This window comes from Salvia miltiorrhiza, chromosome 1, assembly GCF_028751815.1.
Source record: "Salvia miltiorrhiza cultivar Shanhuang (shh) chromosome 1, IMPLAD_Smil_shh, whole genome shotgun sequence".
NCBI classification, from domain to species: Eukaryota; Viridiplantae; Streptophyta; class Magnoliopsida; order Lamiales; family Lamiaceae; genus Salvia; species Salvia miltiorrhiza.
In genome coordinates this window covers 44,340,644-44,363,608 of record NC_080387.1, presented here as the reverse complement: position 1 = coordinate 44,363,608, position 22,965 = coordinate 44,340,644, and the positions used below count along the sequence as shown (strand labels likewise).

The 22,965-nt window shown below is 35.0% G+C and overlaps 1 protein-coding gene across 3 annotated transcripts; it reads left to right on the top strand.

The window, feature by feature from the left end:
• Nucleotides 1–8,773: 8,773 nt before the first annotated feature.
• Nucleotides 8,774–22,420, top strand: LOC130985084 (lysophospholipid acyltransferase 1-like). Of its 3 annotated transcripts, none has more exons than XR_009088895.1 (9): nucleotides 8,821–9,389; nucleotides 11,280–11,335; nucleotides 11,736–11,956; nucleotides 12,048–12,456; nucleotides 13,244–13,329; nucleotides 14,172–14,235; nucleotides 14,322–14,434; nucleotides 14,508–14,708; nucleotides 21,938–22,420. XR_009088895.1 is itself a non-coding variant. In XM_057907859.1 (8 exons), exons 1-8 carry the CDS (start codon nucleotides 9,082–9,084, stop codon nucleotides 14,646–14,648), a joined length of 1,398 nt encoding a protein of 465 aa, XP_057763842.1. In that variant the 5' UTR covers nucleotides 8,774–9,081; the 3' UTR covers nucleotides 14,649–14,944. The 3 variants fall into 3 exon arrangements, 1 of the variants encoding a protein (XP_057763842.1); XR_009088894.1 differs by lacking the exon at nucleotides 21,938–22,420 and adding an exon at nucleotides 14,830–14,944; XM_057907859.1 differs by lacking the exon at nucleotides 21,938–22,420 and having other exon boundaries at nucleotides 8,774–9,389; nucleotides 14,508–14,944.
• The last annotated feature ends 545 nt before the right edge of the window (nucleotides 22,421–22,965 follow it).

Sequence of the window (22,965 nt, the reverse complement as noted above, 5' to 3'; positions counted from 1 at the left end):
CGAGCATACAGATTATAACGCAAAGTAAAGCCGTGAGGAACACTACAAAAGTCGGAATCGAGCACGAGGGGTTTTTAGACGGAGACGACACTGAGGTGAACTGGAGAGAAAGAGAGAATAATGGGAGAGGGAGAAAAAAATGACAAAATTGAAAATAAGAGTAATATTAATGTATTTTTACACAAAAAATGATTATTTTTTTAAAAAAATTATCTTATTGGGTACGTTGTATTTTGTTATATAAGAATGAATAGTATCATATATTGACTCAAAATAAATTTACCTATCAATTTTCAATAGGACAATTATTGAATTAAATCCTAAACTATTTAATTTGTCTAAAAAATTAAATACTAGTATTTTATCCAAAACTGTCCTCATTTATCATAATTATGCAATTTATTATTATCAATATCATCATCGTCATCATCATTGATGAGGATAAAAATATGCATTACTGGAATATCGGAGAAAAATAACGAAGAAAGGGAAAGATTCTCGACGAACAGCGCTGCCTTCAACAGAACATGCCTAACTTTTCAGAGAAAAATTGAAGAGGCTGAAAGAAGATCTAAAGAGATGGAACAAATCAGTCTTTGGGGTGGTTGAGGAAAACATTACAAAATTGAGAGATAAGATCCTTATATGGGATATCATCGATGATATCTTGGGTCTTGAGGAGGATGAGTCGAGCAAAAGAACTGAAGTGGAGACTAATCTGGTGCACCAATTGAAGAATAGAGATAGCTTCCTCTCACAAAAATCAAGGTGTCGATGGTTGAAAGAAGGAGACGTGAACAGTGGTTTCTTCCACAAGGCTATCAAAGGAAGAAGGGTCAAGAATGAGATTTCGGGCCTCAACGTGGAAGGAATGTGGGTTGATGAACCCAATGAAGTGATAAAAGTAATTAAAAACCATTTCCACAATCAATTCCGCCAAAAGCCAAGAAGTCAGCCTATAATGCCGGTGGATTTTGTGCAAAGAAAGCTATCGAATGATGCTAGAGAATGGCTCGAACTTCCTTTTTCCACTAAGGAGATTAAAGCGGCTGTTTGGAATTGCGATAGCAGAAAGAGCCCCGGTCTCGACAGGTTCAATTTCCACTTTATTAAAAACTACAGAGAGATCATCAAATCGGATCTTTTCTTGGCTTTGAACGAATTCCACTCGAACAGCAGACTGGTTAGGGGAAGTAACCCATCTTTCGTGGTTTTAATACTATAGAAAGACTCGGCCTCTGATCTGAAAGATTTTAGGCCCATCTCATTGATTAACTGTTTGTACAAAGTGATAGCAAAAGTGCTTACGGCAAGACTGAAATATGTAATGAATGACATCATTTCAGAGTGCCAAAGTGCTTTCATCGGTGGAAGATACATCCTCGACGGCGTGGTGGTGTTGAATGAACTCATTGAAGAGGCAAAGAGGAAGAAGAAAGGTTTGACTCTTTTTAAAGTCGATTTTGCAAAAGCTTATGACACCATGGATTGGGGATTTCTTGATTTTATGCTTAAAGAGATGAACTTCAGAGACAAGTGGAGAGTGTAGATATCTACCTGCCTTTCATCGGCAACCACAAATGTCATCGTGAATGGAAGTCCGTAAGGATAATTTCAATTGGAGAGAGGGCTAAGACAAGGTGATCCATTATCTCCGTTCCTATTTCTAATTGTGGCAGAAGGTTTGAATCTTCTCACTGAAAGAGCTTGTACAAAAGGACTGCTGGAACCTTTTAAAGTTGGAAATGGAGATCTTAGGGTGTCGCATTTACAATTTGCGGATGACACCGTGTTCGTGGCTTCAGAAAAAAGAAAGAAAGTATGGGCCTTCAAATGCATCCTTAAACTCTTCGAAGTGACTTCGGGTTTGACAGTTAGCTTCGATAAAAGCAGCCTTTCGGGTGTTTACATCGACGAACCCACAGTTGTTGAAATGGCAGATAGTCTCAAATGTGCAGTGGGTACACTACCAGTTAAATATCTGGGAATGAAGGTTGGAATACATCTCTCTCGGGCGATGGACTGGAAATATTTGGTGGAGAAAGTGAAGAAAAAGATCAAAGGATGGAAGAATCGAAAAATTTCCTTTGCCGGGAGGTTAATCTTACTTAAATCGGTACTTCTCTCAATCCCTACTTATCAACTATCATTCTCTAAGATCCCGAAATGTGTAATTTCTGAAATTCGGGCCTTAATATGCAATTTCCTTTGGGGAAGCGGATCGGAGGAAAGAAAGATTCATTGGGTTAAGTGGGAGGAGCTTTGTACCGATTATAAATATGAGGGACTTAGTCTAAAGAATTTGGAGTGGTTCAACACCGCTCTCATGGTCAAATGGATTTGGAGATATCTCTCAGATAAAAAGCTACTGTGGGCTCGGGTGATAAAGGAGTGTCATGGGGAGATTACTTGGGATGAAGGAGGCTTCCAAGTGGAGGGAAACCGAAGATTGAGAACAGGTTGGTGGAAGAAAGTTATGAGTCTAAGTTGGGGAGAGGGCGGAAAATGGTTCAATGAGAACATGGAACTTCAGATCGGGGAAGGATCGTCGGTCCTCTTCTGGCACCACGCTTGGGCTGGAGAGACGAGGCTTATAGGCTCGTTCCGCGTCTCTACCGCCTCAACAGTAATTCGGGGGGAGTCATCAAAGATATGGGCGACTGGGAGCAAGGCGAATGGATGTGGAATCTAAGCTAGAAACGTGACCTGATGGATAGAGAACGAGCCTAGGTTCGGCGCCTAATTGCCCTCATCAGTAACACTTGTGTAACTGCAGGGAAACAAGACGGGTGGAGGTAGAAAGCTTCACTTGATAATTGTTTCACGATGAAGACAGCCTACAAACTCTTGAGCTTGTCGATAAATTCCATCAATTTTCAAAGAGAAGAGCCCGAAATGGTGATAGTTTGGAAAGCACCAGCTCCTACCAAGGCAATCTACACCGCCTGGAAAGTGCTTAAAGGAAGACTAGCTACTTGTGATAACCTCTTGAAACGGCAGGTGAGTATCCAACATTCTGAGGCTCTGTGTGTGCTTTGCAAAGCAACGACAGAAACAATCGAGCACCTCTTTTTCTCATGCCATTTCACAGAGGTAATTTGGAAAGATATTGTATCGTGGCTCGGCAGACCGACGGCCTTTCATCACCAGGTAAAAGCTCATTTCAATACTTTCATCAACCTCGGAAATAAAAGTGACCAACGCTTCCTGCTTGGAATTTGGATTTGCTTGATTTGGTGTATTTGGAAAGGGCGAAACGATTGCAAATTCAACAAGGTAAGTGGAGCTGAGAGAGAGGCTAGTCGTGGAAATTAAATCGCGACTGTGGGAGTGGAAGTCGACCTTCAAATTGTCTTCATCGTCTTCGGATCTTAGAAGCTGGTACCTAGCACCAAACCTTCCCACCTGAGCATGGTCGGCGTGGGTCTTTTTTCTGTTGTAATCTTCCTCTTTGGTCTCTGTTTTTTGATCTCTGTTTTGGTACTTCTGGTACCAATTTTTTTTCTAATATATATATATATATAAAGCTTGAGTTTTTTTTGATAAAAAAAACTTCACGAAACCAACCTTATCATGAAGAGTCCAACACCCTCAGTCAACCCAAGTTCGAAGCCTAGATCTCAACAAAGATACGAGATAAGCACGAAGAGTTATAGTTCGATTATAAGCCGGATATGAGTCCTTTTCCTATTAAAATTCCTAGTACTTTGCCTATAAATACATGTAAAATCCTAATGTAAAATCATCTACGATCATTGTCTACTTACTTTCAAAGCCTTACGCTAAAATAAATACAAAGTTCAACGTTTTGACGTCTTTCTCGTGTTCTTGTTAGTTTCTGTTACAATCGATATTTTTTAGCACAACAATCATTATCATCATCATCATCAAATAATAATAATAATAATAATAATAATAATAATAATAATAATAATAATAATAATAATAATAATAATAATAATAATAATAATTTTGTTAAAAAAGAAGTAAATTTTAAACATAGCTATTTTGATGTTTATAAGAATGAAAAATACCACGAGGTAGGTGAACAATGGCTAATCCTATATTTATGAGAATAAACATTCTTTTGAAAATTATGATTAATGCTCGAATAATTGTACGGGCTATATAATTAAGAATGAACGCAAAATTCAACATCATGTTCCTACATAGTGCATACCAATCATGTCCTTAGATAATAACGTGTGCATTCTTATAGAAGGTGAATAATATATACTAAGAGCACCAATGTCGATTGATTTGATGGGCTGACTCGACTCAACTGATGCAGATGGTACTGATTTGAGTGCCGACTCATTCTATTGAGTCAAGCTCATAAGCCAAAATTAAAGATGTGTGTTGTACAAACGTCATGCTTAAAAAATATTCCATCAGTCCCGCTTCAAATGACCCTATTTCTATTTTGGGTTGTCCCACTTCAAATGACCCATTCCATTTATAAAATTTAGGATGGTCCCACCACCACTTTACACCTTTATCACACATTCCTTAATCTCCGTGCCAAAAAATTTAGGGCCATTTGAAGCGGGGTGGAGGGAGTAATAATCAAATTTTAAAAAATACCAATTGGCTTAGTGACGCGCACCCGTCATATGATACGATCAAAATACATGTGTATGCCCTAGACGGACAGTACACGCTCATATGCCCACAACTGACTGGCTAGTCTTAGTAGTAAGTATAAGGTCGTATCCCACGAGGAGTGAGGAACCACCTCGTTCTCAGCGTACAAATTGAGGTGTCACAATTCTCAACTTATGTAAACCTGTGCAAATAAACTAAACAAAGATCAAATATAATGAAGGGGTAAGATTTGAGTTAGGTCCTGACTATTGTTGATATTGTGTTCGGTCATGGGCATACTAAAGATCCATCCATGCTTCGTATAATCTCAAGGCGTAGCTTGGGATGGTCGAGTCCCTTGTAGTCACATGGTCCGAAGGTCATACATTCCCCGGTCACAAGGCAGTGCTTCACTTCTCCTTAGGTAGTAGTCATACCCGTTATCCACTAAGTTTGATCCTCACCAACCTTCTCTCCCAAGGTCCCCGGCTCTCTACGTTTAGCAGACATATCCCCGGTCATTGATATGCTTACGGCACAGTAAATGCTTTCCTCGTTTGATAATCATGACTTTATGTCTCGTCATAGTTGATGGGTAGTTGTTAGATAAGCCCAAGACTAAAGAAGGACAGTGTATCCCATCAATCATTTCCTTGCCTTCCGGATCTACAACAAATTTTGTTGATGTTGCTCAGCTACTTGAACGTAGGTATACCGATTGTCACGCCCTGGTATACCCTGGCCTTTGCTTGACATGAACAACCTTTTACTGAACAGAGATCACCCGTTAGGCCCCTACTGTCCATGGTTTGGCACAGATCCTTCCGGTACCACTGGACTCAACCGAAGGCACAATAGCCTCCCGAATGTTTACATATCGACAATAATTATTTCCTTCCCTCAAATCTCACCAAGGGAACTACTCACACATAATGAAAGACATAAACACAAATTGAAATGAACTCATGATATAAAACAAAATGCAAAGTAATAATACATAATAAACAATGAAATATCCGGAACAAAATGCCCGAGATTGATTTGATTGAAAATATTCTTGATCTTCTTTCTTTTTTCGGTTCCATCCTTGATTGATTTGATTGAAAATATTCCTCCAGCTGCATGTTTGAGTCAACTCTCCCTTAATCTCGATTCTTCCAGTCTCTTTTTCTTTCTTCTGCATTCTTCCTCGCAATCTTCTAGATGTACTTTCCATTTATAGCTTTGGCTGGTTGTTTCATCCGGTAGTAGTCTAACGAATTGCTTCTTCGGGTTCTACTCATACCAGGGGGTACACTTCGGAATTCCCACATCTCAGATAAGATATTGAGGGGTACTACACCTCGGCTCCTTCCTGGTAAACATGACATATGCAATATGGGGTGGTAATGTCCATTCCGACCACATTTCTTCATTCTGCTCCTGACTGAACCTTCTTTCCTCCACAACATCATTTTCCCCCGGTTTGACCTGAACTGACACAATAAAAAAGAAAAGATAGGGCCAAATGACCCAAAAGTTGAAGACGCATCACTTAGCAATACCGATTATTTATAGGTCATGCTGCTATCAAATTTTATGGAACATGATTTTTTTCTAAAAAGTCAAACTTTATTGTTTATTAATGTTTGATTTTTTAAAATAATAAAATCAAATTGTTTATTATTTATAAGCCATGTCGTTAGCCCAATAAAATTTGAAACAAAAAAGAACCGACTAAAAAAATACCAATTAATTAATTTGTATGCATTTTAAATCTATGTAATTTTAATTCAAAGAATTGTGTTATTTAAATTGATATCATTCAAACTAAATCAAAAATTCAAAATCAAAACTAATTCATATGAGTCAAGTCAATGCAACACTTGATTCATAAGTGGTGTTGGAGCATTAATGAGTTAAAACTTGACTCAACCAATTAATGTGAATTCTCCAAGCTAGGACTCTTATAGACTAGCATATTATAATCATAGGACTAACAATTCTTCTTATAAAAGAACGAAAAATTATTTCATACCACAACATTTGAATATTTTCTCAATTGTCACTACAAGAAAACACGCGTATACATATATATTAATATATATATTAACTTTTTCATCAATTTGATTGTAGGTTGTTGGAAATTGAAACCACAACTGGAATCTCTTTGATCTGAGCTACAAAATTTCCAAATTAATTCAATCTCGGACAACCACAAAGCCTTAACTTTGTAACATTAATTTTCGAACTCTATTACTTTATCCATAGACGTCCGACGATGAAATTGAAAACGCTTACAAAGAAACTTCAAACTCGTTAAAGAAATCCTCACGCATTGGCTTTGCGCCATATAAACTTCGTTAGCTAATTACTCGGACATTCGAAGTTTGATTGATAATTCGAATGTCTCATTGAAATACTCTCAATTATCATTTGGATTTGGTTATTGATGTTGTACATGGTAAGATATAACTGTTAAAATAATAATTGCATAATGGTGCGTTATCTGTCATGGAAAATAATGAAAAATATTGATCACTATTTTAATAGCAACAAAAAATTGCAATTAACAAAGTATAAAACAACAAATCGAGTATCGTATCCACATAGACTGATATGACAAAAACACAATGAGTAATTCTAACAAGTATCAATTCAATATCCATGCAAAAGAACAAAAATATGATGATGTACTAAAAACTAGACTTAAGCACAAAAAAAAAATTGATTAAAAAACCAAGATATAAAAGACTGATCCCAAGGAATGCAATTTTATTAATTAGATCTACACAATTAACCTATTGATCCAAATTAGAGTTTAATCAATTCCTGATGAAAGTTCAAAAAACTCACTATATACTTTCGCTATATATGACAATAGATTAATATACTCCTACTATTTATCATCTGTAAATATTAAGAAGAAATATTAACTCCCAAAAGCACAACAAGAATAGCTTCCTATGATTCACCTATCTCCTCTATGCCTCAAGGTTAGAATCATATCACACATTTCTGAATCCGTTAAATAAGTATCAAATTGAATAACTAGACATGCAAGTTATTGATAAGATAATTCACAAGAATTTAGACACCATAAATTATGAATCAAAAACGGAAACACAATATGATATCAATAAATCAACGCATAAATTCAATCAAATACATGCAAACCCTAGAATCATGAAATAAACTAGCCATACATAACAAAATAAATGAAAAAACATATATAATAGAAAAAGAAAGCAATTGAGATAAATAAAAGTGATAAAAACCCAGAAAGAATTATGAATGATGGAATCTTCAATTTTGCAGAAAATAAATCTAAGACCTAAAAACTATGAAAGCATTAAATTCTAAAGTTAAAAACTGAAAAATATGAAAAGAATGAGAAAAATGTGTTAATCGGTCAAAAAAAAAAACACAAAGGATAAATACAGTACAAAACTAAAAAATACAGATAAAAAGCTCGAAATTTCACAAAAATACAACGATTTCGGCAACCATCTCGGCGATCGCCAAAATGATCGCCGCAATTTCACTGTTGCACGCGACTTTCTTGTTTCGACCATATCTCCATCGTACGAACTTTGATTTTTGATCCGTTTGTGCCCACGAACTCGTATCGATATGATATATATACAACTTTCATTTAGACTATTCTTTCTAATTCAACTTCAATATTTCTGTAGATTTTACCAGAGTACGATCAAATATACACATTTTACAAGATAAAGTAATTCAAGCAAAATAACTATCAAACACTCAATTTCCTACAAAATTAACATCATAAAGGTAAATGTTATTAAACATATATTCTCACCATTTGCCACTCTTTTTGTATGTTCTGTATAGTAATAATTTTTTCTGTGCGGAATGAAAATAATAATTCAAACAACTTATTTTCACTCAATTTCATGATAATATTATCATAGGTTAGAAGTGTGATAATATTTTTCATATTTTATTTTGTATGGAACATGAGTTATAAAATGTGACATTTTTTTTACCCATATAATGAAAAACGCTTACTAATTACTAGTATATAATTCTACACACCCTGAAATATTGTGGAAAAAATGAATCATTATGCAAAACTATTTTCCAAAAAAGAATTCCAAAAAAGAGAAGAAAATGTGAATGTAGACCAATTTTGAGGCGGTTTCTAATTGATACCCCCAATAATTTGAGACCAATACAACGAATTGACATAAAATTCCAATTGAATAATCAATATATGGACTCGAATTGGGTGAGCTATGTGGAATTGGAAGTAGTAGTTGCGTAGATCTGTGCGTAATAATAATACGCACATTAATTAGATCCTAACAATTGGTCCTTCCCTTCCCTCTAAAGTCTAACCGCTCTGTGTTCTTCCCTTCAAAATCTCTCTCTACAAAATACTCCACTCTGTCTCCTTCCATCCTCGTTCAAGCCGCCGGCGCTTGGCCTTCAACTACAACCACTTCTCCTACTAACCAAATCGCCACTTCTTTGTATACACCTGCCCCCAATATGGAGCTGCCGGAGATGGATTCCATGGCGTCCGCGATCGGAGTCTCCGTCCCCGTTCTCCGCTTCATTCTCTGCTTCGTCGTCACCATTCCTGTCAGCTTCCTCCACCGATTTGTCCCCGGCGGCCCCGCCGGCCGCCACTTCTACGCCGCCGCCACCGGGGCTATTCTCTCCTACCTCTCCTTCGGATTCTCGTCCAATCTGCATTTCATCGTGCCCATGCTCTTGGGTTACGCCTCCATGGCGCTTTGTCGAAAATACTCTGGGATTATTACTTTTTTCCTCGCCTTTGGATACCTCATCGGATGGTATGTTTGGCCTTCGATTATTCCTCATTATTCGGTTTTATACTCTGTGTTGCCTTTTTCTGGGTTTAATTCTTCTCGGATGCTTTTGTTTGGTTGTCAGTATTGAAGGAAAAGGAAATACGGCTTAGTGCATTATATAATTTTGTTTTAAATTATGGAAGCGAAACCGCCATAGGTATTTGCACTGTCCGTCTTCTTCTGTAGTAATTGAAGCCAAACAAAGAATCGAAAAGATGATTCATTTGATGAGAAGAGTATTGAAATTTTCAATTCCAGTAAATAGATGTTATTTTCCATTTGACAAGGTATTTTCAAGGATCTTAGTAACTACTATTAATTGATAGCATCAAATAGAACTGATAAGAATAAAGTGATTGAACTTTTTTTCTTTCTCCCTCATGTTCGTGGTGTGTTATCTGCCAATTTAAGCAAGGTATTGCTTTGCATGCTTGTTCAGTAGATTCTTAGAGATTGGAGCAGTGGTCTATCTTTTGCTGTTGAAAACCAAGAAACTACCCTTTATAATTGGTTTGATGGATTAGTTAGTTGTAATTCTAGCTCCACGTAATCTTTTAAACACAGTATTTCGATAAGGCTGTAACTGGAAGCCAACTGTAAGATGAGTACTTCGTAAGCATATCCTAAATCCGTTTTGAATGTACTTGAGTTCTACTTTTAGCTGTTGAAGAACATTACAAAAGGAGATAATTATGTAAATTGAGCATTTCCATTTTTCAAGTTCCCTAACATGCATAAATTTAATATTCATTTCATTATTTTTTTTCTCTGTTTAACACCATGTGATTTTGCTTTCTTACATTCCAATAACAGCCATCTTAGGCGCATAAAAGCAAAATCACATGATGTTAAATCTATTTTCTGTAACAAGGGATGCCATTTTTGTGGAGACATCAGTAACTGTGGTTCTGACTTCTGAGATCATGTTAAATCTATTTTCCTTATCCACGATTTTACTCAATGTTTGTTATTTTTTGGAAATCCAAGACATAGCTGAACTCATGCACTGATTTGAAGAGTGCAGAGCCATCACTTTGACTGCTAATTGTAGCCATCTTGTTTGGGTTTAGAAATAAAAGAGGGGAGGGGCATCTCTCTATTTAGTGGTTCTATATGCACTTAAAAAGTGACATGAGAGTGCTATTTCTTAAACTATACTCTGTAGCAGCAGGGACGCTCTCACTTTTTTAGTGAAGTATGTAACGGGAATGTCTGGTTTTAGTACGGGGTCTCTTTTGGGGGGAAATGTTCCCTGAGAAAAGGCTACCAAAAGAATGATGAGCTTAAGGAACAAACAATGTCACTTGTATTGGTGCTTAGGTTTTATTTATTTTGTCTTTGTGTAAGAGACTTATATTTAGATGATTAGATGCAGCCACTTTTTCAGTTTCCATGGATCTGACATGATTGTCGATGTAAATCAGACTTTTACATGTCACCGGGATTTAAAGTTTTTTACTTCTCTTATGCTTAGTCAGAGTAGGCGAGTAGCAAAAGAATGACGAGCTTAAGGAACAAACAATGTCACTTATATTGTCTTTCTGTAAGAGACTTAAATTTAGATGATTAGATGCTGTCACTTTTTCAGTTTCCATGGATCTGACATGATTGTAGATGTAAATCAGACTTTTACATGTCACCGGGATTTAAAGTTTTTTTAGTTCTCTTATGCTTGGTCGGGAATAAATACAATTATGGTTTGTTTCACCTTTGGGGGTTATAAAATTTGGGGTTTATATTAGTTGTATGGTGCTAAGTATATTAAAATGTTCATTTGTTTTAATTAAAAGATCAGATATGATATTCTGATCCTTTTTGCCCACTGCTAAATTATGCCTTTATTCTGTATTGACTATTGGCATGCATGTGTAGCCATGTATACTACATGAGTGGTGATGCATGGAAGGAAGGAGGTATTGATGCTACAGGTCAGCACCAGCTCATTTATTTGTTGCTGAATTTTGACTTTCTTCCGCTTCTGGGTCTAGGTTTATCTGTCTGATACTGATGTTTACCTGCATTAGTGAAACTCCTATGCAAAGAACTTCTCTAAAGCACATAGCTTCAGAGTCCAGTAATACGGCCATGTTTTTTGCATTCGTCAACTAATCATTTTTTAAATTGCATAACCAGTAATTCGATATGCGTGTTTATTTGTTATGAGAAGCTCATCAATTTTAAAGTACGGACTACAGTAGCTGTTTTCTTTTAATCTTTTTTAAATTTGTAAAATAAGTTCTCTGTTTAACCTAATCCTATTCAAATGGATAAAAGTTCCATCTTTTTGTTGATGATTTTTGTTCATGTCCTTGGGGTTCACAATTGCAGGTGCTCTGATGGTGATAACTCTGAAAATTATATCATGTGTCATAAACTATAATGATGGAATTCTCAAAGAGGATGATCTACGTGAAGCACAAAAGAAAAATCGGTTGCTGAAGATGCCATCATTACTGGAGTACTTTGGGTACTGTCTATGTTGTGGAAGTCACTTTGCCGGTCCTGTTTATGAAATGAAAGACTATATTGAATGGACAGAGAGGAAAGGGGTATTGTATTTCTATTAGTATGTCAATTCTCTGTCTGTCTTGTGCAATATACAAACTTATATTAATTAAGTTCCAATATCAACTTTGATAGATCTGGCAACCTTCGGACAAGGGACGGTCCCCCTCTCCTTATTGGGCAACTCTCAGGGCTCTTCTGCAATCTGCTATCTGCATGGGCTTGTATCTGTATCTTGTACCACATTTCCCACTTTCTCGATTCACAGAACCAGTGTACCAAGAATATGGGTTCTTCAAGAAGTTGAGTTACCAGTACATGTCAGGTTTCACTGCTCGTTGGAAGTATTATTTTATTTGGTCAATTTCAGAAGCTTCTACTATTATTTCCGGCCTGGGATTCAGTGGCTGGACAGATTCAAATCCACCCAAACCAAAATGGGACCGTGCAATAAATGTCGATATATTAGGTCTCGAGTTGGCTAAGAGTGCAGTGCAGATACCACTTGTGTGGAATATTCAAGTCAGCACCTGGCTTAGGCACTGTAAGTTCAATTTCATTCAAAAACTGCACACCTGCTGGTCGAAAGAACCAACTACTTTCATAAACCTGTTGATGAAAATCAGGTGCATTTTTATATAACCTGACAGCTATAGGATCCTGATGTATGAAGTACTAATTTAGATTTATATGACCAAACTGGATATTATGATATTTTATTTATTTTTTACCCGGGCATTTAATTGTTATTTGAAGGCCAACCTTTTCCTTTGGTAACTGATTTGAGAATCTGTTCTGTAGATAAGCTGGCATTAGAAACAGACTTGGGGATTAAAGACAATATTAGGCTAATGAAAGAAGTATTTAATTTATTTTTAAGTAGGAAAATATATACAGTACTATGTTACGAATAGAATAGCTTTTTTATGGACTGTCTCTGCCAATCTTCATTGGTTTGGTCAAGATAATTGTTTTTATTTCATAACTTGGAGTAATTAAAGTACTTTGGTAAAAAGATTTTACATAAAATCTGATCAAGATATTGGGTGGATATTTAATTCAATCTAATTTCATATGCTCCTAGAGAATTAAATTAAACACGTATGAGATATGCAACTTAAACCTTGTAATTTGTCAATGTTTTGGTTGTTTAACAAGTAATTGTTAGAAAACTGTAAAGCACTTTGCAGGATTGTGGTTTTAGAGGTGTGTAATGATTCACTAAATATGTTACCCATGCAATTGGGATATGGCTGTCTTATAGCTGCTATGCATTATCTTAATCATCCAAACATAAAATTTAATATCATTCTAATTGTTTTTTTGTTTAGATGTCTACGAGAGGCTGATCCAGAAAGGTAAGAAACCAGGATTCTTCCAGTTGCTAGCTACTCAAACAGTGAGTGCAGTGTGGCATGTAAGTGTAAATCCATGTCCTTGTTCTGTATTGTGTGTTTCTTTGCCTTCTTTTGTAAATCAGTGTCTTCACTTCCATAAATTTATCGTTTCTATCTGATTTTAACTTAAAATAAATTAGGAATTTATGTTTACCATGGATTCCATGCCTTTGGTTGATAAGGTTTCTTAAGGCAGGTTTCCAGGATCCTGTGGATTGGCAGCTTCTGCATGTGTGATGAAAATATGTATGCATAAAATGTAAAAAGTATTTATTCTAAACAACGAGATGCCAAAGTCTCCTATAAAGCTAAAAATAGAGCAATTTTAGCAAACTAATTGTTACAACTGTTGTAAAATAACATTCACACACTGACAAATATCAATGAACTCTGCAACATTGCTGCCTCTCATTCGTATCAGTGTTGTAAAAGGCCAATCTTTGTGGTAATGATCAATATGTTATCCAAGTAATGTAGGCACCCTTCAGTTGAGTGTAGCTGCCGTCTTCCATGTTGATGAACTTCTTGCATGATTCACATTTGCTTGACTAGTGAAAATTATGTGAATTCTTATATAGTGATATTTATTATAGTTTAGTCAGAAACTATTAACTCTAAACAACTTTAGGTTATCCTTAGCTTCGATCAGGTTGATCTGTAAATAATGCTCTTTCTATGTCCATGATCATGCCAATTACTAATAGATGGAATCTGGTTGTTTGAGATGCACAAGTATTCACGTCTATATCCATCAACATTATCATGCTGTACCAGAAGTTTCCTTTATTGACAGATTTATGTAGGTGATTGAATTGAGATTTACCGATATAAATACTGATGTAATGTAATTTAATCATCACAGGGATTGTATCCTGGGTACATCATATTCTTTGTTCAGTCTGCTTTAATGATTGCTGGTTCAAGAGGTATTTTTTTGAAGTGCTAATATTACTTATGATGGCTAAGCATTTTCTTCAAGGCATAATGTCTAACATCGTTCGTTTCTGAGCAGTTCTTTATAGATGGCAACAAGCCAGCCAAGCAGGTCTAGTTAAGAAGCTACTCGGTTTGTTCAACTTCAGTTACACCCTTCTGGTGTTGAACTATTCAGCCGTTGGTTTCATGGTTAGTATCTCTGATTCCATACGTGTTGCTTCACAACATAAACGATAACAGCTGATGTACATACAATACACAGGTATTAAGTTTGCACGAGACGCTCACTGCATATGGGAGTGTCTACTACATTGGCACTGTTCTTCCAGTTGTCTTGCTCCTGCTAGGCAAAATCATCAAGCCAGCAAGGCCAGCTCGATCAAAAGCTCGAAAAGCTGAGTGAGAACTCAAATTGCATCCCACCGTTTCATCCATGAGAGCTTTGGCGTGAGATTAGTTAACAGTAAGAAATTTGATTCATCTTCATCTCATTATTTCTTTGTATTTGTAGCATCTCATTGGCAAGAAAATGCCAAGCCTCGAATTGATTTTCATAACATAAATCATGGTTTTTTCATGTATAGACCAACCATGTTGATCAAGTGGTCATGCAGCATTCTGTTTCAAGTCAGGAAAAGGGAGATAAAATTTTACTGTATGGCTAAGCTTATTTTAAAGAGCTTATAAGCTTTTTTGAGAGTTTAAAACTCCAATAACTTATAGGATGAAATGTCTTAAGAGCTTATAAGTTGTCAAAGTGCTTGGATAATTGGGATTATTAGCTAGAAAAAGAATTGTGAGTTAGAGAGTGAGGATTGAAGAGAGATGAAATTTAAATGGTATTAGAATAATGTCATAGTAGAGTTATTTTTGCCAATTGATTGTTGTTTATAAGATTGTGAAAAATTAGTTGGGGTTGATATAATTTTTTTTTTTTTTTTGGAAAGCTTATAAGATGATTGAGCTTACTTTGTCAAACACTTTGTAAGAATTATAAAATATTTTAAGCAGCTTTTAACTTTGGCCAAACACCTTCATATAAATTGAGGCATTATTCATTTATTTGAGCGTTGTGAATTTAGGATGCCAATAAATTGAGGTAAGTGGGTTCATATTCTGAGTTTGGATTAACTTTCTTTGAGTTCGGAATCATATTTGAGTTTCTGTTATTAAACAAATAACTTCTTCAACTGAATCAACTCTCACTACGAGCGTTGTAGTTTAATACTTCCCCTGACCCTTGAAATTAGAGTAGTAAATGAATAGAGTTTGATTCGATAGTAAATTGGCTGAGTTTGAAATTGATTTTGAGTTTGGTAATTTTATCGAGTCAAAGCTTGAAGCCAGACAGTGTTCGGGTGTTCGGCTTGTTGAGCTCGCGAACATATTTGAATTTGTTTGTTTGGGATATGTTCACGAGCTTGTTTAGGAACTTTCAATAGAGCTATTGTACGAACCTTAAATGAGTTAAGCACATTTTGAACATATTTTAAGTCTTTAATGAGTTTTAAACAAGTTCGAGCTCAAATATCATTTTATAAGAACATCTGATTAGTTGAGCTCGAGTTAAAGCTTGAATTTAACATTATCAAGTATCACACGAACCGAGCTCAATAAATGGGTGATGAGTTGAGCTTGATCAACAAGACATAAGCTTGAGTCGAGCTCAAGCTCGAGCTGAGCTAGAACACATGAATATTTAAACTAGCTGAGCTCAAGCCTAACCCTACTTAAAATTATGCATTTTTGTTGAACGCTCATCAAATATATGCACTTTATTTTTGGATATTATTTCACACATAATTGACAATTTTATAGTATTTATTTTGTGACCATTTCTCCATTATCAATACACTTTGTGAGATCTCTCTTCCATTATCAATACTATTTCTTTATTATTAATACCCTCAATAAATTTTTAATATTTTTTTAATTAAATCTTTGTTAAAAGATTTCATACATAAATACAGGTAGGAGACATAGAAAATAGTCGTATTATTTATTTTTTTATGAGTTGAGAATTATACCTTTTAATTTAGGAGTCTAAATTTTGTCATAAAGAAGGAAGATGGTTTTTGGCCTTTTCGGCCCTATTCAACAATGGAAACTAATCTGTTGGTAATCGTTCCATCGTTAACGTAGTCGGCAATTCCATTGGTAATATGGCGGGAGAATTTCACGGCTAGTTCCTTCGGAAAATATGTTGGTAACAGTATCGGGTGTGAAAATATAGTGTTTAATTCATTAATATTGGCGTCAGTATTCGTCGACGGAAAGTGGTCTTTCGGTAATTTCGTCGGAATCCAGCAATATTTCTTGTAGTGGACTAGGGAACGAACTTGAATCCTCCAACCTTCAAATACTCAATAATAAATAAATCAATAAATAAATAACTAGAACTTCATTTTTTTTACTGTTTGAACCTTTTGGTTGATTGAGTTCTTTAGTATTTAATCTTTATTTTAATTTAATTGCTTTTAATAGAAGGTAAATAATAATTTTTTATTTTCCCATGATTCAAATCTTTTTCTCTGTTTTTTTTTAAAGAGAAGCAATTATGATGATTCTCTATTTCCTCTTACGATGACTCGAACTCCCTATGCTTCATTGTCAACTTTGCGTTATACTATGTTTTTAATAGAATCAAATTGTGGTTAAAATATCAACATGACCAAAAGCTTAAGAACTAGTTGAAAACTTGAACAAGTGTTTTGCAAGTCCAAGGACTCGAATACAAACAACACAGAAATTTAGAATGCATTACTCCTATTTTTATTTTTATTTTTTTATGTGGCGAGAACATGCAATTGTTGTTTTTGGTGTACGTTGGATAAACATCACAATAATTTGCTAATGACCTAGGAGAAATAATTGCATTTAAAAAATATATATGAAATTTTATACTCATACGTATAAACTATAAATTAAGATATCGTATGATATTACTCCCCACTTAAACTTGACATAGTTGAAATGAACTATAATCAAGTGAAACACAAGTTGCTAAGGAGAAAAATAAGTTGTGTATTTGTAGGTAGAAAAGATTTCACAAATTAGAAAAAAGTGATGATATAATTGATGCAGTTATTTAAGAAAATGGTGTGTTCCATTAGTGCCAACGTGTGTAAATATGTGAATACTATAAGAGTGATAGTTAGTGGAGTTATTTTCAAAAATAGACTAAGAAGACGAAAATAAAAAATTAGAAAGATGTTTCATGGACGGAGGACATAGCTTTTCGTTAATAGATTACGGAACTTGGCAACTCCTAAAAGATAAACTTAAGATCTATCGATTTCCAATCCGATTTCAGGATAAAGCTTGAAATCCAATCATTGTTGATAGATTCCGGAACTTGGCAACTCCTAAAAAGTAATCCTAATATCTGTGGATTCCTAATAGAATTCAAATTGATCTCAAGTAAAAGCTTCAAATCCAATCAAATAAAAGAGAATATAAGCATGTGTGATCCACAGTGTCTCTGGTGTCCAATAATCCACCTCAAACCGAAGTATAAAACATGATAATATAATTAAAATTAAAGGCAATATATTCCAACTGGCAACAACGTGAAGGAGAAATATTAATTTATGCTTCCTTTGAGCGAAAATCAAAACACGAGCTCCTAATTTGAAAGGGCAAAAAGACAAAAGAGGGGAAAAAACAAGAATTTAACATAAGTCTTAAATTTTGGAACAGCCAGCAGCCCTAACACTAAAACCCTACTAGACTTTGTCCACATGAATGGAGCCACAACCCTATCAGTAGGGCCCGGCCCGACCCGGCCCACGGAAAGGTAGAATCTCAAGCTGTATTCTTTTTTTTTCCTCAAAAAAAGAAAAAAAGAAGAAGCATGCAGCTGGCTTGGATGGCTGACTTTGAAGCCAATTTTGTGAATAATAATAATAATAATGTCATAATCAATTATGGACCGCTGCATGAGATAAAAAAGTGTGTGTAGAGAGTGGAGATGCATGTGCTCACTCCCAAAATTATTGGTTTAGTCATTCTCTCATTTCTAACTCATGAACTGGCCTTAACCCCACCCTACTCCTCAAGGGATAAGCTGAAATTTATACAAATTATTTCAACCATCAAATATGTGTGTTTGCAATAATTTAGGAGCGTCTCGTGTTGGGATATGATGCGTGCAAAGATACATGTCTCCAGTCTTAGAGGTTTCTAGTTAGTATATGTACATTCATTCTCGAATAAGTAAATTTTGTCTTCGAATAAATTTTTTAGAATTTTATGGTAAAGTATAATACAAATTCTGTATAGATTTTATCGATTTTTCAAGCAATAAATATACGTAAAAAAAAGTAAAATTATATTGTCTTAGTGTCCACAACTGTCAAAGTTCATATACCAAGGAAGTCGGCTAGTTACTCTTTGTAGATCTTACCACTAATTATTTAATAGAAAATCGAAAAGGTAATGTGCTTTGAGGATAAAGATATGATGGGAGAAGTTTGACATCATAAAACTATAGAATTATGAAAATATGACAGTTATTAGAGATAAAATGAAGTTTTATTTTCATATAAAACACTTATCCAAGGACCAATGGGACATATGTTCTTGATCAATATGTTTTTGTTGTTTATGCAAAATGTCAAAATTTACTTTGGAGTTAATTAAATAAAGTATATGATCCGAATTTTGGAGCCCTTTTCAAAATTTGAAACTTCCATAACTTTTTATAAAAGCCCATACTTTGCAAAAAGTTTCCATTTACCTCGATCATATCGAGGATTTAACATCGAAAAGTTAAATAAGCTCACAAAGATTCTTGTGCGAATATTCTTATCATGCTCACGGCCTTGAATGAGTTTGTTTTGAACATGAATATTACACACGAAAATCAAACTAGATAGATAATTCAGCTTTTCCAACAACTAGTTTTCGGTTGCGGCAACTTTCTTTAAAGTTTGAAGTTTTTAGAAAATAAACAAAAATTCATGTAGTTGTTAGGAAAGATTCCAAAATTGGGACAATAAACTATTCTTAATCCTTTTATGTTTATGATGTTAGCTAATTTGATGAAGTTGGAATAGAACATCTAATGTGCATGCATATGTAGCAAAATGTTAGCATTTTTGTTGTTTTGGCGATTGGTTTTAGTGCCAAGATTAGAGGAGGGTATTATCAAAGAATAGTAGTTGAGAGTGTGATATGTCGGGGATAAGGGATTATCTTAGGCAACAATAATTAGTTGCTTAAATATAATTGGTAGTAGGTGCATGGAATGGATATATAGGTAGGACTATCATTATCTAGCTAGTAATTAACATGTGATGTTTTAATATATAAGAGTCACGACACGACCTACTATTCACAAAGACGTATTTTAATAACACAAGTTATCGATACTAGTGCTTGTAGCAAAATAAAAATGAAACAATATTACAATAAATAATTCTCCCTCCGTCCCTCAAACATCTTCATCTCTTTCTATTTTGATTTGTCTTCAAAACATCTTCCTAACTTATTTTTAAAAACAATTTAACTAACTATTTATTACTCTTACAATCTTCACTTTTTGTGGAACTCGTTCTTCATTCATCAAATACACAAATAACTTTATTAAAATATGTGACATCCTCCCCTAGAAAGAAGTTTAAGGGACATAAAATAACAAAAGTTTCAAGTGGACCTGAAATTGAAATTCAGATATCAGTCACAAAATTTTGGTACTAATAGTTTCTTTACTCTTTTAGAAGGGATGCCCATAACAACGTACGACCAAAACAAACTATATTCTTCATATTTCATTTCCTTGTTTTTTTTATATATTCTACCTCCATCCTCAAATAAATTTTCTATGTAGAAATAAATTTGTTCCATGAATAAGTATCCTAATTCAAAGTGCCATAATAAAATGATACCAAACTTCCTAGTTTACCTTTGTCATCTATATAATTTTTTTTACTTTTCAGTTTTTCATACAAAAATTAGCTAGAATGGAAAATAATACACAACTGGTGCCATTCTTGATATACGTATTTTGACTATTGCATATATTCTCCTTTTTGGGTATAGTACACATATAATATAAGAAGAGGGGAAGAATTAAGCCCCAAAATTGAATGATATAATTTGTGACTTGGCAGATGAAATAAATAATGTGAATAATTGCATGGAGAGTATTTGAAATTAAAATTAGAAGGGATTGGAAGTTGAGAAAGCAGGGCATTTGTGATGTTTGCATGTCTGTCTGGCACATTGAAGTGACCACTAACTAACTTATAATTACCTCTGAAACTTAGATGCTGACTTCTCACAGATTTTGATGCATCATCATCAGCATCAGGCCCTTTGTTTTTCTCTTGCTGGCTTCATTTAATGACCCCTCTCCTCTCCTCTCCTCTCCTCTCCTCTCCCATTTTTCTTTCATGCTATAATCATTCACACGGAACAACAATTTCTTGGATAAAGTTTTACTACTCCATTTTGATTTTCATTAATTGCAATGCTAAATTTTATTTTAGCCAAAATAATCTCATTTTTGTGGGACATGTATTTGTTGAGCTACTCTCATCTCATGTGTTTTAATGGCATTGGCCGGGGGATAAAGATAAACATCGGTTGAGCTAAATGCTCAGCTGCTTGTTTTGTATTCACAAGGTCGTAGCTATGGGTCCCACAATCACCATATTTTTTTTCGACTATTATTTGCATTGTGCATTCGAGTGTACTGAAGAATTTGTGGCATTTGTTTTCTTATCCATATTTTAATTCAAGAAACTTAAGGTGGGCAATTACAAATTAAAACTAAATCGATTAAAATTGGGTGAATTTTAAGACGAATAAATAGCCTAAGTAAGAAAATGGATGCTCAAGAGGTAAGTCAAGTTAGTCTTTGAATTCCCCTAAAAAAAGGTTAGTCTTTGAATTTAGGTCTAATATTAATTACTCCATCCGTCCACAAAAAAATGACCCATTTGAATGTCGGCACGAGTATTAAAAAAACTGATAAAATTATTTTAAGTGGATAAAAGTTAGAGAGTAGGATTAGTGCTAATTGCATGAGCTAAATAAAATAGTGGATTCATTAATGGCATAAGTTGTAAATAAGTTGAAAAATAAAGGATGGATGTACAAAAAGGTAAACAAGATACTTTTTTGTGGACAAAAAAGGTAAGTATGACACTTTTTCATGGACAGAGGGAGTACAGGTTAAGTGGAGGGATTTTAACTTGAAAAGTACATGTCGTGTAAATGAAATTCAATATTTATAAAAGAGAATATTCATTCCTATAGCTATATTGGGGGTTGGAACTCAATATTTAGCCATTCATCGTAAAAATACAAATTTTGATCATTTTTTATAATTTTAAATTGTATTACCTTTAATTTGGACGGATCAAATGAGGTTGGGCGCGAGTTTGGGTGATACTTTTTGCACTAACTAGTCTACCACTCACGCAATATGCGTGGAGATCATTTTATTTTCATAATGTTAAATAAATCTGTAGATATAATAATATACATATACATTTATATAAGAGCTTGATTAAATAAAAAAAACAAACAATAGGGCCAAATGACCCTATTCAACATACAACATCAAATTTTGTCCACCATTTAAAAAAAACATAAATTTTGGTCATTTTTTGTATGTCATGACTATTCTACCCTTCTCTCTCTCTCCTCTCTCTTTCTCATCTCCCTCTTTCTCTCTCTCTCCAGCGGCGCCGAGCTTGGAGAATTCGTTGGAGCTCTCGCGGCTTGGGCAGACTTCGTCGGAGTAGAGGATGAAGCGGCGGCGGTGGAGGAGATCCGGTCCTCTGAAATCGGCGGCGTGGAGGAGGTCGGTCAGGTGGCGGAGGATGAGGCGGCGGCGGCGGCAGATCTGATTTGATGAGGCAGCGATGGATCTGATCTGATGAGGCTGCGGCGGTGGATCTGATCTGATCGTTGCGCCGCCTCCTCCATCGGCAGATCTGATCTTCGCCTCCTTCGATTTCAGCCATCGACAGATCTGATCTGATATGTGCTGCACGTATGGCACTAATAGTGCCATAAGTGCACACTTCCCCCTAGGGTTTAGATATTCCATTTAGGGTTTAGATTATTCATTTGGGGTTTAGATGTTCCATTTATGATTTAGATTATCCATTTAGGGTTTAGATGTTCCATTTAAAGTTTAAATGATGTTGTTGTTTCTGTATTTGTGCTGCACGTATGGCACTTATGGCACTATTAGTGCCATAAGTGCCCAAATGACCATTTTACTTAGTTTTATTTTGAATTTCCGTTGGCACTTATGGTTATGGCACTAATAGTGCCATAAGTGCCAAAATGACTATTTTACTTGGTTGTCATAAGTGCCATCGGAAATTCAAAATAAAACCAAAGTAAAATCTTGGCACTTATGGCACTAATAGTGCCATAAGTGCCTAACCCGACCCGGCACGCGACCCGCGTGCCTGATCCTACCCGGTCCGCCTCATTAAGGGCAAAAACGTCAAAATCAATAAAAATGGCCAAAATTTGTGTTTTTTCAATGTGTGGCCATAAATTGTGTTTTATTCTTCATTTTGGCTACTTCAAAATTTTACTCTAAAAAAAATTATATAGAGTAAATATATAAAACTGTCCACTTTCATATTGTAAAGATAAAAAATGTCCACTAAGATAAAAATAATAAAAATTGTCCACTTTGTGATTGAAATGACCGAAATGCCCCTCAGCCTAAAATAGCCCATTTCATCTCC

Bases quoted from the DNA above. Each gene is read 5' to 3' on its own strand.
- LOC130985084 (XM_057907859.1), top strand. From the start codon at position 9,082: ATGGAGCTGCCGGAGATGGATTCCATGGCGTCCGCGATCGGAGTCTCC. The intron at 11,336-11,735 runs GTCAGCACCAGC...TCACAATTGCAG, and splicing joins AGGAGGTATTGATGCTACAG to GTGCTCTGATGGTGATAACT. The intron at 12,457-13,243 runs GTAAGTTCAATT...TTTTTTGTTTAG, and splicing joins CAGCACCTGGCTTAGGCACT to ATGTCTACGAGAGGCTGATC.